Source organism: Salmo trutta, chromosome 18 (genome assembly GCF_901001165.1).
Source record: "Salmo trutta chromosome 18, fSalTru1.1, whole genome shotgun sequence".
In the NCBI taxonomy this organism is placed as follows: domain Eukaryota; kingdom Metazoa; phylum Chordata; class Actinopteri; order Salmoniformes; family Salmonidae; genus Salmo; species Salmo trutta.
Window position 1 is genome coordinate 12,910,756 of NC_042974.1, and position 12,255 is coordinate 12,923,010.

The 12,255-nt window shown below is 41.7% G+C and overlaps 1 protein-coding gene across 3 annotated transcripts in view; it reads right to left on the reverse strand.

The window, feature by feature from the left end:
• The window catches only part of LOC115152848 (phosphatase and actin regulator 2), a 77,596-nt gene that overhangs the window by 49,291 nt on the left and 16,050 nt on the right, over nt 1-12,255 (reverse strand). Inside the window, exon 1 of one of the 3 annotated variants that reach the window (XM_029697727.1) lies at nt 8,191-8,282. The exons of the other annotated variants lie outside the window; for them this stretch is intronic. Coding sequence (XP_029553587.1) covers nt 8,191-8,203 — 13 coding nt within the window. The 5' untranslated portion in view covers nt 8,204-8,282. Of the gene's footprint in view, nt 1-8,190; nt 8,283-12,255 lie in introns of those variants that run through there. 3 annotated transcript variants of the gene reach the window in all.

The following is a 12,255-nucleotide window of genomic DNA, read 5'->3' on the forward strand; positions in this document are numbered from 1 at the left end:
TTTTTCTTTAGTTTTACTATTTTATACAGTGTAGAATAATAGTGAAGACATTAAAACTATGAAATAACACATACGGAATCATGTAGTAAACAAAAAAGTGTTAAACAAATCAAAATATATTTTATATTTGAGATTCTTCAAAGTAGCCACCCTTTGCCTTGATGACAGCTTTGCACACTTTGCATTCTCTCAAACAGCTTCATGAGGTAGTCACCTGGAATGCATTTCAATTAACAGGTGAGCCTTGTTAAAAGTTAATTTGTGGAATTTCTTTCCTTCTTAAATGCATTTGAGCCAATCAGTTGTGTTGTGACAAGGTAGGGGTGGTATACAGAAGACAGCCCTATTTGGTAAAAGACCAAGTCCATATTATGGCAAGAACAACTCAAATAACCAAAGAGAAACGAAGTCCATCATTACTTTAAGACATGAAGGTCAGTCAATACGGAACATTTCTAAAACTTTGAACGTTTCTTCAAGTGCAGTCGCAAAAACCATCAAGCGCTATGATGAAACTGGCTCTCATGAGGACTGCCACTGGAAAGGAAGACCCAGAGTTACATCTGCTGCAGAGGATTAGTTCATTAGAGTTACCAGCCTCAGAAATTGCGGCCAAATAAATGCTTCACAGAGTTCAAGTAACAGACACATCTCAACATCAACTGTTCAGAAGAGACTTTGTGAATCAGGCCTTCATGGTCAAATTGCTGCAAAGAAACCACTACTAAAAGAGACCAGTAAGAAGAAGAGGCTTGTTTGGGCCAAGAAACACGAGCAATGGACATTCATTTGGTGGAAATCTGTCCTTTGGTCTGATGAATCCAAATTTGAGATTTTTCCAACCGCCGTGTCTTTGTGAGATGCAGAGTAGGTGAACGGATGATCTCCACATGTGTGGTTCCCACCGTGAAGCATGGAGGAGGAGTTGTGATGGTATGGGGGTGCTTTGCTGGTGACACTGTCTGTGAGTTATTTAGAATTCAAGGCACACTTAACCAGCATGGCTACCACAGCATTCTGCAGCGATACGCCATCCCATCTGGTTTGCGCTTAGTGGGACTATCATTTATTTCTCAACAGGACAATGACCCAAAACACACCTCCAGGGTGTGTAAGAGCTATTTGACCAAGAAGGAGAGTGATGGAGTGCTGCATCAGATGACCTGGCCTCCACAATCAACCAACTTCAACCCAATTGAAATGGTTTGGGATGAGATGGACCACAGCCTGTTGGAAAAGCATTCCTCATGAAGCTGCTTGAGAGAATGCCAAGAGTGTGCAAAGCTGTCATCAAGGCCAAGGGTGGCTACTTTGAAGTATCTCAAATCTAAAATATATTTGTTTAACACTTTTGTCACACTCTGACCTAGGAGAGCTGTGTTTTCTCTGTTTAGTTAGGTCAGGGTGTGATAGGTGGGTGGGCATTCTATGTTTTGTTTTCTATGTTTTGGCCGGGTATGGTTTCCAATCAGAGGCAGCTGTCTATCGTTGTCTCTGATTGGAAGCCATACTTAGGCAGCCTGTTTTTCCCTTTGTTTTTGTGGGTAGTGGCTTTCTGTTTAGTTTGTAAACCTGACGGAACTGTTGGCTGTCATTTTGTTATTTTGTCTAGTGTTCGTTTCCATTAAAATATATAACGATGAGCACTCTACACGCTGCGCTTTGGTCTCCTCTATACGACGCCCATAACAACTTTTTTTGGTTACTACATGATTCCATATGTGTTATTTCATAGTTTTGATATCTTCAATATTATTCTGCAATGTAGAAAATAGTAAAAATAAAGAAAAACCCTGGAATGAGTAGGGGTGTCCACACTTTTGACTGGTACTGTATGTCTTTATGTTGTTACAGTATACGTCACTCATTGACTAATGGATATATGTATTTATGTTGTTACAGTATACCTCACTCATTGACTAATGGATATATGTCTTTATGTTGTTACAGTATACCTCACTCATTGACTAATGGATATATGTATTTATGTTGTTACAGTATACCCCACTCATTGATCAAAAAGGTAACAGGATGTCCAAATGGAGGAAAAAGGGAAAGAGTCATAAATGATTAACCAGCAATCTCAGCAAAAATCCAAGGTAATTATTGTTTATGTGGTGCTTCTTAGTTCTTCCTCTTTTTAGATGATTTCCTTATTAACCTCAAACTTCGAGGTGAGTTCCAAAGTGTTGGTAAACTGTGTTTTATATTACCTAGACTGTATCTGTCTAAAATGACAGTAAAACCATAGTTCTAATCTGTATTGTAGAGTAGAGAGTATCATACTTTGTCTATGATGTAGTCTACAATAAGGTGAATATTTTCATAACAACATTTGATACATTCAGATAGGTCTCATACTATAGGACCTGTTCTGCATATAGATTAAGGGGAGCAGACAGGGCCATTTGTCTATACAAGTAATTGCTACTAGATCCGAAGAGCAAAGGTCTAGCTTCTCTATCAAGCACTGGGAAATAATGGGATGGTCGTTGAGTGTGTCTAGTTGCTAGTCACTGAGTGCATTCAGATTACCGGCTGCAGTACAGTACACACTGATGTGAATGTTATGTGATGGACCCAGCTAATATTTTCTGTTATGGAGGTTTTTAAGAAATGATACATACCACTACTGCATGCCATTCCATAGCTAGCCACAGGTTAAAGGCAAAAATGCCTATCATAATATGAGACAGAGAGGTGCAAGCATGTCCTCATTCCAGTGGTAGAGACTTGATGGTAGTTGTGCATGAAACACAATTTCTTTTAAATGTCATAAAATTTAAACAACTGTATGTTTTGGATGTGAAATTTGCACCATAGTTTGAATTGTCTCACCATTAATGTGGGATAATTCAAAGTATGCTGCAACTTCAACGTTTCTGTCACGTCCTGGCCAGTATAAGGGTTAATTGTTATTGTAGTTTGGTCAGGACGTGGCAGAGGGTATTTGTTTTATGTGGTTCAGGGTGGTGTGTTTGTTAAAAGGGTGTTTGATTTAGTATTTCCGGGTTTTTGGTTTATGGTCTATGTTTGTGTTTCTATGGTTGATTAATTGGGGTTGGGACTCTCAATTGAAGGCAGGTGTTTTCTCTTTGCCTTTGATTGAGAGTCCCATATATTGGGGTGTGTTTGTGTTTGTCATTTGTGGGAGATTGTTCTGTGTGTAAGCCTTATGCTTTGCCAGACTGTTTTGTCGATCGTTATTTCTGTTTGTTATTTTGGTGTTCATTTTTGTATTCATTAAAACGTCGAGATGAGCATACACATACCTGCTGCGTTTTGGTCCTCCATTACCGACGACAAGCGTGACAGTTTCATATAATTTTACATACACAAATCAAATGTGATTACATACAAATACTGTATGTATGGTATGGTACAGTATGTTGAGAAAACCTTAACATTGACATATCAGAAAGGGTTACTTTATACACAGATTAGATTTGACCTTCTCCACAAGCAAACTATCATTGAAACTGATATCAGTTACTTTGTTACTTTGTTTGGATAACAGGTATCTCTCATTACTGGACCACTTCACTTCCTACACTGAAATGTTGTATGTACTGTATACAAATCAATGCGTCATCCTGTCAGTCTGTAGTTTATTTTCCCTGGTCTGGATGGCTCTTATTTTGAAATCTAGGCTGTTTAAAAATAGATCATTGCAGACCGAATCGAGAGCATTATATTTCACAGTGCAGAGACATTGGGGCTAATGATCACATAAAGGTTCAATATGAAAGAGAGGAGAGCAGCAGCAGACAGCCAGAGACAGAGGTCTACCCACCCATTGCTCATCCACATCAAAATAAACCATGACGATGTCGGACTGTTTGTCTTCATTGAAAAATCACTACCACTATCTGAAGCAAATGACAGATCTGATTTTCCTCAATTGGAATCCAATTGTTTTTGTTCAGACATGCTGCTTAGCTTATTGATGTGTTGTACATTAAAGATGTGGATTGGCTCAAAACCGTCGGCTTAGTGTCATTGATTTTCACGATTCTTACAGTTACTTTGGTCCATTGCACTGTTTGGACTGAGACTGGTCTGTTACTTCATATGCTGTCACACTGTACTAAACCCAGACTGGACTGTTACTTCATATGCTGTCACGCTGTACTAAACCCAGACTGGTCTGTTACTTCATATGCTGTCACGCTGTACTAAACCCAGACTGGTCTGTTACTTCATATGCTGTCACGCTGTACTAAACCCAGACTGGTCTGTTACTTCATATGCTGTCACGCTGTACTAAACCCAGACTGGTCTGTTACTTCATATGCTGTCACGCTGTACTAAACCCAGACTGGTCTGTTACTTCATATGCTGTCACGCTGTACTAAACCCAGACTGGTCTGTTACTTCATATGCTGTCACGCTGTACTAAACCCAGACTGGTCTGTTACTTCATATGCTGTCACGCTGTACTAAACCCAGACTGGTCTGTTACTTCATATGCTGTCACGCTGTACTAAACCCAGACTGGTCTGTTACTTCATATGCTGTCACGCTGTACTAAACCCAGACTGGTCTGTTACTTCATATGCTGTCACGCTGTACTAAACCCAGACTGGTCTGTTACTTCATATGCTGTCACGCTGTACTAAACCCAGACTGGTCTGTTACTTCATATGCTGTCACGCTGTACTAAACCCAGACTGGTCTGTTACTTCATATGCTGTCACGCTGTACTAAACCCAGACTGGTCTGTTACTTCATATGCTGTCACGCTGTACTAAACCCAGACTGGTCTGTTACTTCATATGCTGTCACGCTGTACTAAACCCAGACTGGTCTGTTACTTCATATGCTGTCACGCTGTACTAAACCCAGACTGGTCTGTTACTTCATATGCTGTCACGCTGTACTAAACCCAGACTGGTCTGTTACTTCATATGCTGTCACACTGTACTAAACCCAGACTGGTCTGTTACTTCATATGCTGTCACGCTGTACTAAACCCAGACTGGTCTGTTACTTCATATGCTGTCACGCTGTACTAAAGCTGTTTCAATTACAAGTTCAATTGAAAGGACAACATAAGACTAGACAAAATAACACCTGTAAGACTGCATTGGTTAATTCCCCAATGGAAGTAGTATCACATTTCCCTCCATTGAGGGTTGGGGTTGGTTGGGACAGAATAAAGTAATTCCACAGGGAAGTTGAGAAATCAGTTTTGTGAAATGAACAAATGTGTCAGCAGATCCTATCAATCACTGTAGGGTTTTCTACAACACAACGACACTGCTGAATCACTGTAAATGACTTTAGCCTTGTGGAGCATTAGGGTTTTCTACAACACAACGACACTGCTGAATCACTGTAAATGACTTTAGCCTTGTGGAGCATTAGGGTTTTCTACAACACAACGACACTGCTGAATCACTGTAAATGACTTTAGCCTTGTGGAGCATTAGGGTTTTCTACAACACAACGACACTGCTGAATCACTGTAAATGACTTTAGCCTTGTGGAGCATTAGGGTTTTCTACAACACAACGACACTGCTGAATCACTGTAAATGACTTTAGCCTTGTGGAGCATTAGGGTTTTCTACAACACAACGACACTGCTGAATCACTGTAAATGACTTTAGCCTTGTGGAGCATTAGGGTTTTCTACAACACAACGACACTGCTGAATCACTGTAAATGACTTTAGCCTTGTGGAGCATTAGGGTTTTCTACAACACAACGACACTGCTGAATCACTGTAAATGACTTTAGCCTTGTGGAGCATTAGGGTTTTCTACAACACAACGACACTGCTGAATCACTGTAAATGACTTTAGCCTTGTGGAGCATTAGGGTTTTCTACAACACAACGACACTGCTGAATCACTGTAAATGACTTTAGCCTTGTGGAGCATTAGGGTTTTCTACAACACAACGACACTGCTGAATCACTGTAAATGACTTTAGCCTTGTGGAGCATTAGGGTTTTCTACAACACAACGACACTGCTGAATCACTGTAAATGACTTTAGCCTTGTGGAGCATTAGGGTTTTCTACAACACAACGACACTGCTGAATCACTGTGGTCTGAGGCTATGCAAATGTGGACAACCTGACTCATATGATACCATGTAGACATTCTGTTTTGCATTGTAAAACACAGATTGAAGAACACAATCTAAGAACACATCTAGTCAAATGGCTACCCAGACTATTCACATGGCCCCCTCCCCTCTCCACACCACTGCTACTCTCTGTTGTCATCTATGCTTGGTCACTTTAATAACTCTACCTACATGTACATACTACCTCAACTAACCGGTGCCCCCACACACTGACTCTCTACCGGCACCCCCCTGTATATATCGTAAGCTCGTAAGTAAGCATTTCACTGTAAGGTCTACACCTATTGCATTCGGCGCATGTGGCTAATACAATTTGATTTGATTTGACAATCTACTGTTAAGAATCCACCTGAACCATATGAAATCATATGTAAAGAAATATACATACTGTACCTATAACAGACTCACAAAGTCATGACATATGGCTTTGTATCTTATCTTTCTATACATCACATCATAGATCAATACTGCAGTATTATCACAGGTGAACTTGACTTCTATTACTGTCTGGGAGATCCATGTACCTAGCCCTCCGTGTCAGTCCAATTTCTCCACTACAAAGTGTATTTGAACAGGAGTTATGACATGAGTTAATACACAGTGAAATGTTAGGACATTCACATAGTGTGGCAAACAATTAAACCTATCAAATGGCATTGACTAAATACAGACTGACTGTAATCCACTACAAGACACTGAGTCATCATACCCTGTCACTAACTGTGACTACCCTGTCACTAACTGTGACTATCCTGTCACTAGCTGTGACTATCCTGTCACTAGCTGTGACTACCCTGTCACTAACTGTGACTATCCTGTCAGTAGCTGTGACTATCCTGTCACTAACTGTGACTATCCTGTCAGTAGCTGTGACTATCCTGTCACTAGCTGTGACTATCCTGTCACTAGCTGTGACTACCCTGTCCCTAGCTGTGACTATCCTGTCAGTAGCTGTGACTATCCTGTCACTAACTGTGACTACCCTGTCACTAGCTGTGACTATCCTGTCAGTAGCTGTGACTATCCTGTCACTAGCTGTGACTATCCTGTCACTAGCTGTGACTACCCTGTCACTAGCTGTGACTATCCTGTCAGTAGCTGTGACTATCCTGTCACTAACTGTGACTACCCTGTCACTAGCTGTGACTATCCTGTCACTAGCTGTGACTATCCTGTCACTAACTGTGACTACCCTGTCACTAGCTGTGACTATCCTGTCACTAACTGTGACTACCCTGTCACTAGCTGTGACTATCCTGTCACTAACTGTGACTATCCTGTCACTAACTGTGACTACCCTGTCACTAGCTGTGACTATATAATATGGTATGAGATGATGAATATAATACTCTTAGAGGTAATCTCTCTAAGTGATAAGGCTTTATTTTTATCTTTAAATAATCAAATAAGTACAAAACAAACCAGGTTTTTAACAATTTAGGCACAAGCTAAGTTATTTAAACAACTCTAATCCAACAAAATGACATTACATGAATGGGTTTTTGCCTGGCAGTGTTCCCTAAACAGCTGATCTGAATACACAGAGGGAAAGTCCAAAAGTTCCTCCTCAATAAGTAGGGTAGATAGCAATCCCAACTGTCTCTAGGCAACCCTCTTCATGCATAGTCCAGGGGCAATGTATCCCACAGAGAACATTTAGAGAACTCCTACTACCAACTACTGTAACACACAACAATCACAAAGACAATCAATTCTCTCTCACACACAAATACACACAAGTACACACAGAAACACACACAAATACACAGACACACACAGGAACACAGACACACACAGAAACATAGACACACTAAGAAACATAGACACACACAGAAACATAGACACACACAGGAACACAGACACACACAGAAACACAGACACACACAGAAACACAGACACACACAGAAATATAGACACACAGACACACAGACACACACAGAAACATAGACACATAGACACACAGACATAGACACACAGACACAGACACACACAGAAACATAGACACATAGACACAGACATAGACACACAGACACACGGACAGAAACATTGACACACAGACACACAGACACAGACACACAGACTAAAGGGGACTCACGAGCATGCTCCATGACTGGATGAAAATGATCCCCCTTGTGAGCTGATCCTTTCTTTTCCTCATAACTCTCTTTCCCTCACTCCCTCCCTCTCTCTCTCCTCCTAGCCCTCTCTCTTTCCCTCCCTCCCTCCCTCTATCTCTCACTCACTCACTCACTCACTCACTCACTCACTCACTCTCTCCTCCACCTCTCTTTCCCTCCCTCTATCTCTCCCTCCCTCTCTCTCTTTACCTCCCTCCCTCTCTCCCTCTAGCCCTTCCTGTGCAGGAAGCTGGCTCTCTAATGTTTGTCAGTGTTCCTTGCTGCATGCCTCTCTGCAGTGGACCTGACCATGAAGCCAGTGGAGGCTGCTGAGGGGAGGACGGCTCATAATATTGGCTGGAATGGAGCGAATGGAATGGCATCAAACACATGACAACCATGTTTGATGTATTTGATACCATTCCACTGATTCCGCTCCAGCCATTACAACGAGCCCGTTCTCCCCAATTAAGGTGCCACCAACCTCCTGTACATGAAGCAGCCCAGTGAGCACAGGCAGGGGACACAACAACCATTTCCTCCATTAACAAGGCTTGATTGAGCCAGTCGGGAACCATCAAATGGAGCCTCCCTGTCCACTGAGGCTTTTAGCTGCAACCTGAGGCCACAGGGAGGAAGAGAGAGAGGGGGGGGGGGTCTGCAACCATCATTAAAGCCAGACTCATTTTATTACTGTTATTCACCTAAAAAAGATATTCTCTCTGCACCTCAGACTCCATGTGTCAATACCCATCACGACGTTCAGAGGCAGAATGGAAAGTTATGTGAGGTTGAAGTCGGTGAACAAGTGGGTTTGTGTGGAAACTCTCTGAAAAACAGTTTAGTCTATTTTGAAGCGCAGTGTTGAAATTAGCCAACGTTCTCAAAGGAATGAGTCATAGTAGCTGATATTTTCTTCTCTTGCAACAGACACATCAGAGTGGGCTTTCAGAGAAAAAACACTTGAGGGTATTTAGATCTCTGGCTCAGCCAGGAGTCTATAAGAAGGCTGTAAATGGCATTGCACTATAGAACTGAGCAAGTATACAGTATGAAGCCTGGGCAGGGGATGGTACATTTCACTGTTAGGATCATCTCTCATGGACAGATGCAAGTAACCTAATCAAGAATCTTACACAGTTGTCCTAGATTATTGTTAGGCTATTGACAAGATAACGACTGCAAGTGCTGCCACTTATGTATTTCACTCACAACCTGTCTAGTCTCCCGGGGACCAGCACCTGATAAGGTAGCTAGTAGCTAAAGAGCTATGGGGTTGAGATGAGAAGAAGCCTCCAAGGCTTCAAAAAGCTGCCAAGTCCTTAGCCCTTTATGGTCCTAACAAGTCCTTAGCCATTTATAGCCTCTAACAAGTCCTTAGCCCTTTATGGTCCAAACAAGTCCTTAGCCATTTATAGCCTCTAACAAGTCCTTAGCCCTTTATGGTCCTAACAAGTCCTTAGCCATTTATAGCCTCTAACAAGTCCTTAGCCCTTTATGGTCCTAACAAGTCCTTAGCCATTTATAGCCTCTAACAAGTCCTTAGCCCTTTATGGTCCTAACAAGTTCTTAGCCATTTATAGCCTCTAACAAGTCCTTAGCCCTTTATGGTCCTAACAAGTTCTTAGCCATTTATAGCCTCTAACAAGTCCTTAGCCCCTTATGGCCCCTAACAAGCTTGATGACTAATTTAAAGCGTCAAGTAAATTATAGCAATCCGAACAAGGTGCAAACGTGTGCCCTGCTAACTCTCCCTGATGGTTCAACAACTGAACTGCATTATTAAAGTAGCTGCATATACTCAATACTCACATAGGTCATATTTGAGAGTCAAAGTCCATGTTAAATTTCTGCCAGTGTTTCAACACATGATGTAATTGAATGTATTTAATCATTATTGTGTGAACAGCATTATTACAAGTTATGTTGACAATATCCTGCATGTCCTTTTGGTCTTGCGGATATTAATGACCAACGGTGTGACATTAACTGAGCTGGGTTACTGTTTGGCAACTGGGTCAGCTCGACTGGGATGGAAATTGCATTTACATAGTTTTGAAAGTGACAGCGGAAACAACTTTGTATTTTTAGACTCTTTAAGGAATGATAAACACAGTGAGCCACTGACCTGGCACAGTCAGGTTGTTGTGTAACTTAAAGTCACACCGCACCGTATTAAAGGTTGAGTTTTGCTATGTTGGAACTTAGAACCCATGGTCATTGGACAAAGTATGTGGCCGCAGAATAGATGCAGACCCATGATGACGAGTCATAACTATATATCTATAAAGACATCAGAGCAAAATAAACCTTTTATAAGCAACTGAAAAACATAAGGTAAAATATCCTATCGGCTTTCAAAGACAACCAGGGCAGATTGGAAATCAGTGACGAAAGACCCCTCTCATAAAGGTAACCAGGGCAGATTGGAAATCAGTAATGAAAGACCCCTCTCATAAAGGTAACCAGGGCAGCATGGAAATCAGTGATGAAAGACCCCTCTCACAAAGGTAACCAGGGCAGCATGGAAATCAGTAATGAAAGACCCCTCTCACAAAGATAACCAGGGCAGCATGGAAATCAGTAATGAAAGACCCCTCTCACAAAGATAACCAGGGCAGCATGGAAATCAGTGATGAAAGACCCCTCTCACAAAGATAACCAGGGCAGCATGGAAATCAGTAATGAAAGACCCCTCTCACAAAGCGACCCTTTGTGGTTTTGATGCTGAGTCTTTTGGCATCGCCATCTCACAGGGCCACGATTTTGCATTCAAGGGAGCACTTTAGGCTTTGGAAAGATGATCACTTTAGGCTTTGGAAAGATGATCAATTTAGGTTTTGGAAAGATGATCACTTTAGGCTTTGGAGAGATGATCACTTTAGTCTTTGGAGAGATGATCACTTTAGGCTTTGGAAAGATGATCACTTTAGGCTTTGGAAAGATGATCACTTTAGGCTTTGGAAAGATGATCACTTTAGGCTTTGGAAAGATGATCAATTTAGGCTTTGGAAAGATGATCACTTTAGGCTTTGGAGAGATGATCACTTTAGTCTTTGGAGAGATGATCACTTTAGGCTTTGGAGAGATGATCACTTTAGGCTTTGGAGAGATGATCACTTTAGGCTTTGGAGAGATGATCACTTTAGGCTTTGGAGAGATGATCACTTTAGGCTTTGGAGAGTGTATGCAGGCTGATGTGTGGGTGCAGATGGCTGCCTCTAACTAAGATCAGTTCAGAGTGATTCCGTGTCACAACTTTCGCCGAAGTCGGTCCCTCTCCTTGTTCGGGGCGGCGTTCGGAGGTCGACGTCACCGGCTTTCTAGCCACCACCGATCTACGTTACTTTTTCTATGTGTTTTGTCTTGATTGTACACACCTGGTTTCCATGATGTTATAATTTATTCCCTATTTAACCCTCTGGTTCCCACATGGTTTTGTGCGTGTTTGTTCTTTGTTATGTGGTCGCTCTTTTGTGTTGAGCTGGATTATTATTCCCTGTATGGAATTAGTTTGTGATTATTTGCGAGTAAAGTACGTTTTTACTCAGTTCTGTGTCTTGCGCCTGACTCCGTCCTACCCGCTGCACACTGACACATGACATTCCGCTGAAGTGCAATATTAATTTGTCTCTAGCTGGCTTGGACTATTTCAATGCCGCTGAACAACATCACATAATTCCCTTCCCCTGAAATGATCTTCCCTCAGATGGCGATCATATCCGCTCATCGATTTGAGGACCTGGCTGATATTCGTTCCAGGTCCATTCCATTCCTGTTTCATTGTCAATATTTTGGAGCCATACCCTCATCTTGAGTTGTGATGATCAACACATATAGAGGGAAGCTTCTGGAATAAAGACATTGAAGTTCAAACTTCAATATCTCCTCTGTTTTGAAGAGCCTGCCATTATGAAGAATTCATTCTCCCTGCGTAACGTTACAGTAAATAAGTATTTTGGAGCCTGTACCTCAGGCAGCGACATGAGAAGACATGTATTCCTGGGTTTACCCCCACTGACCTGTGGGGGAGGCAGGGAAAA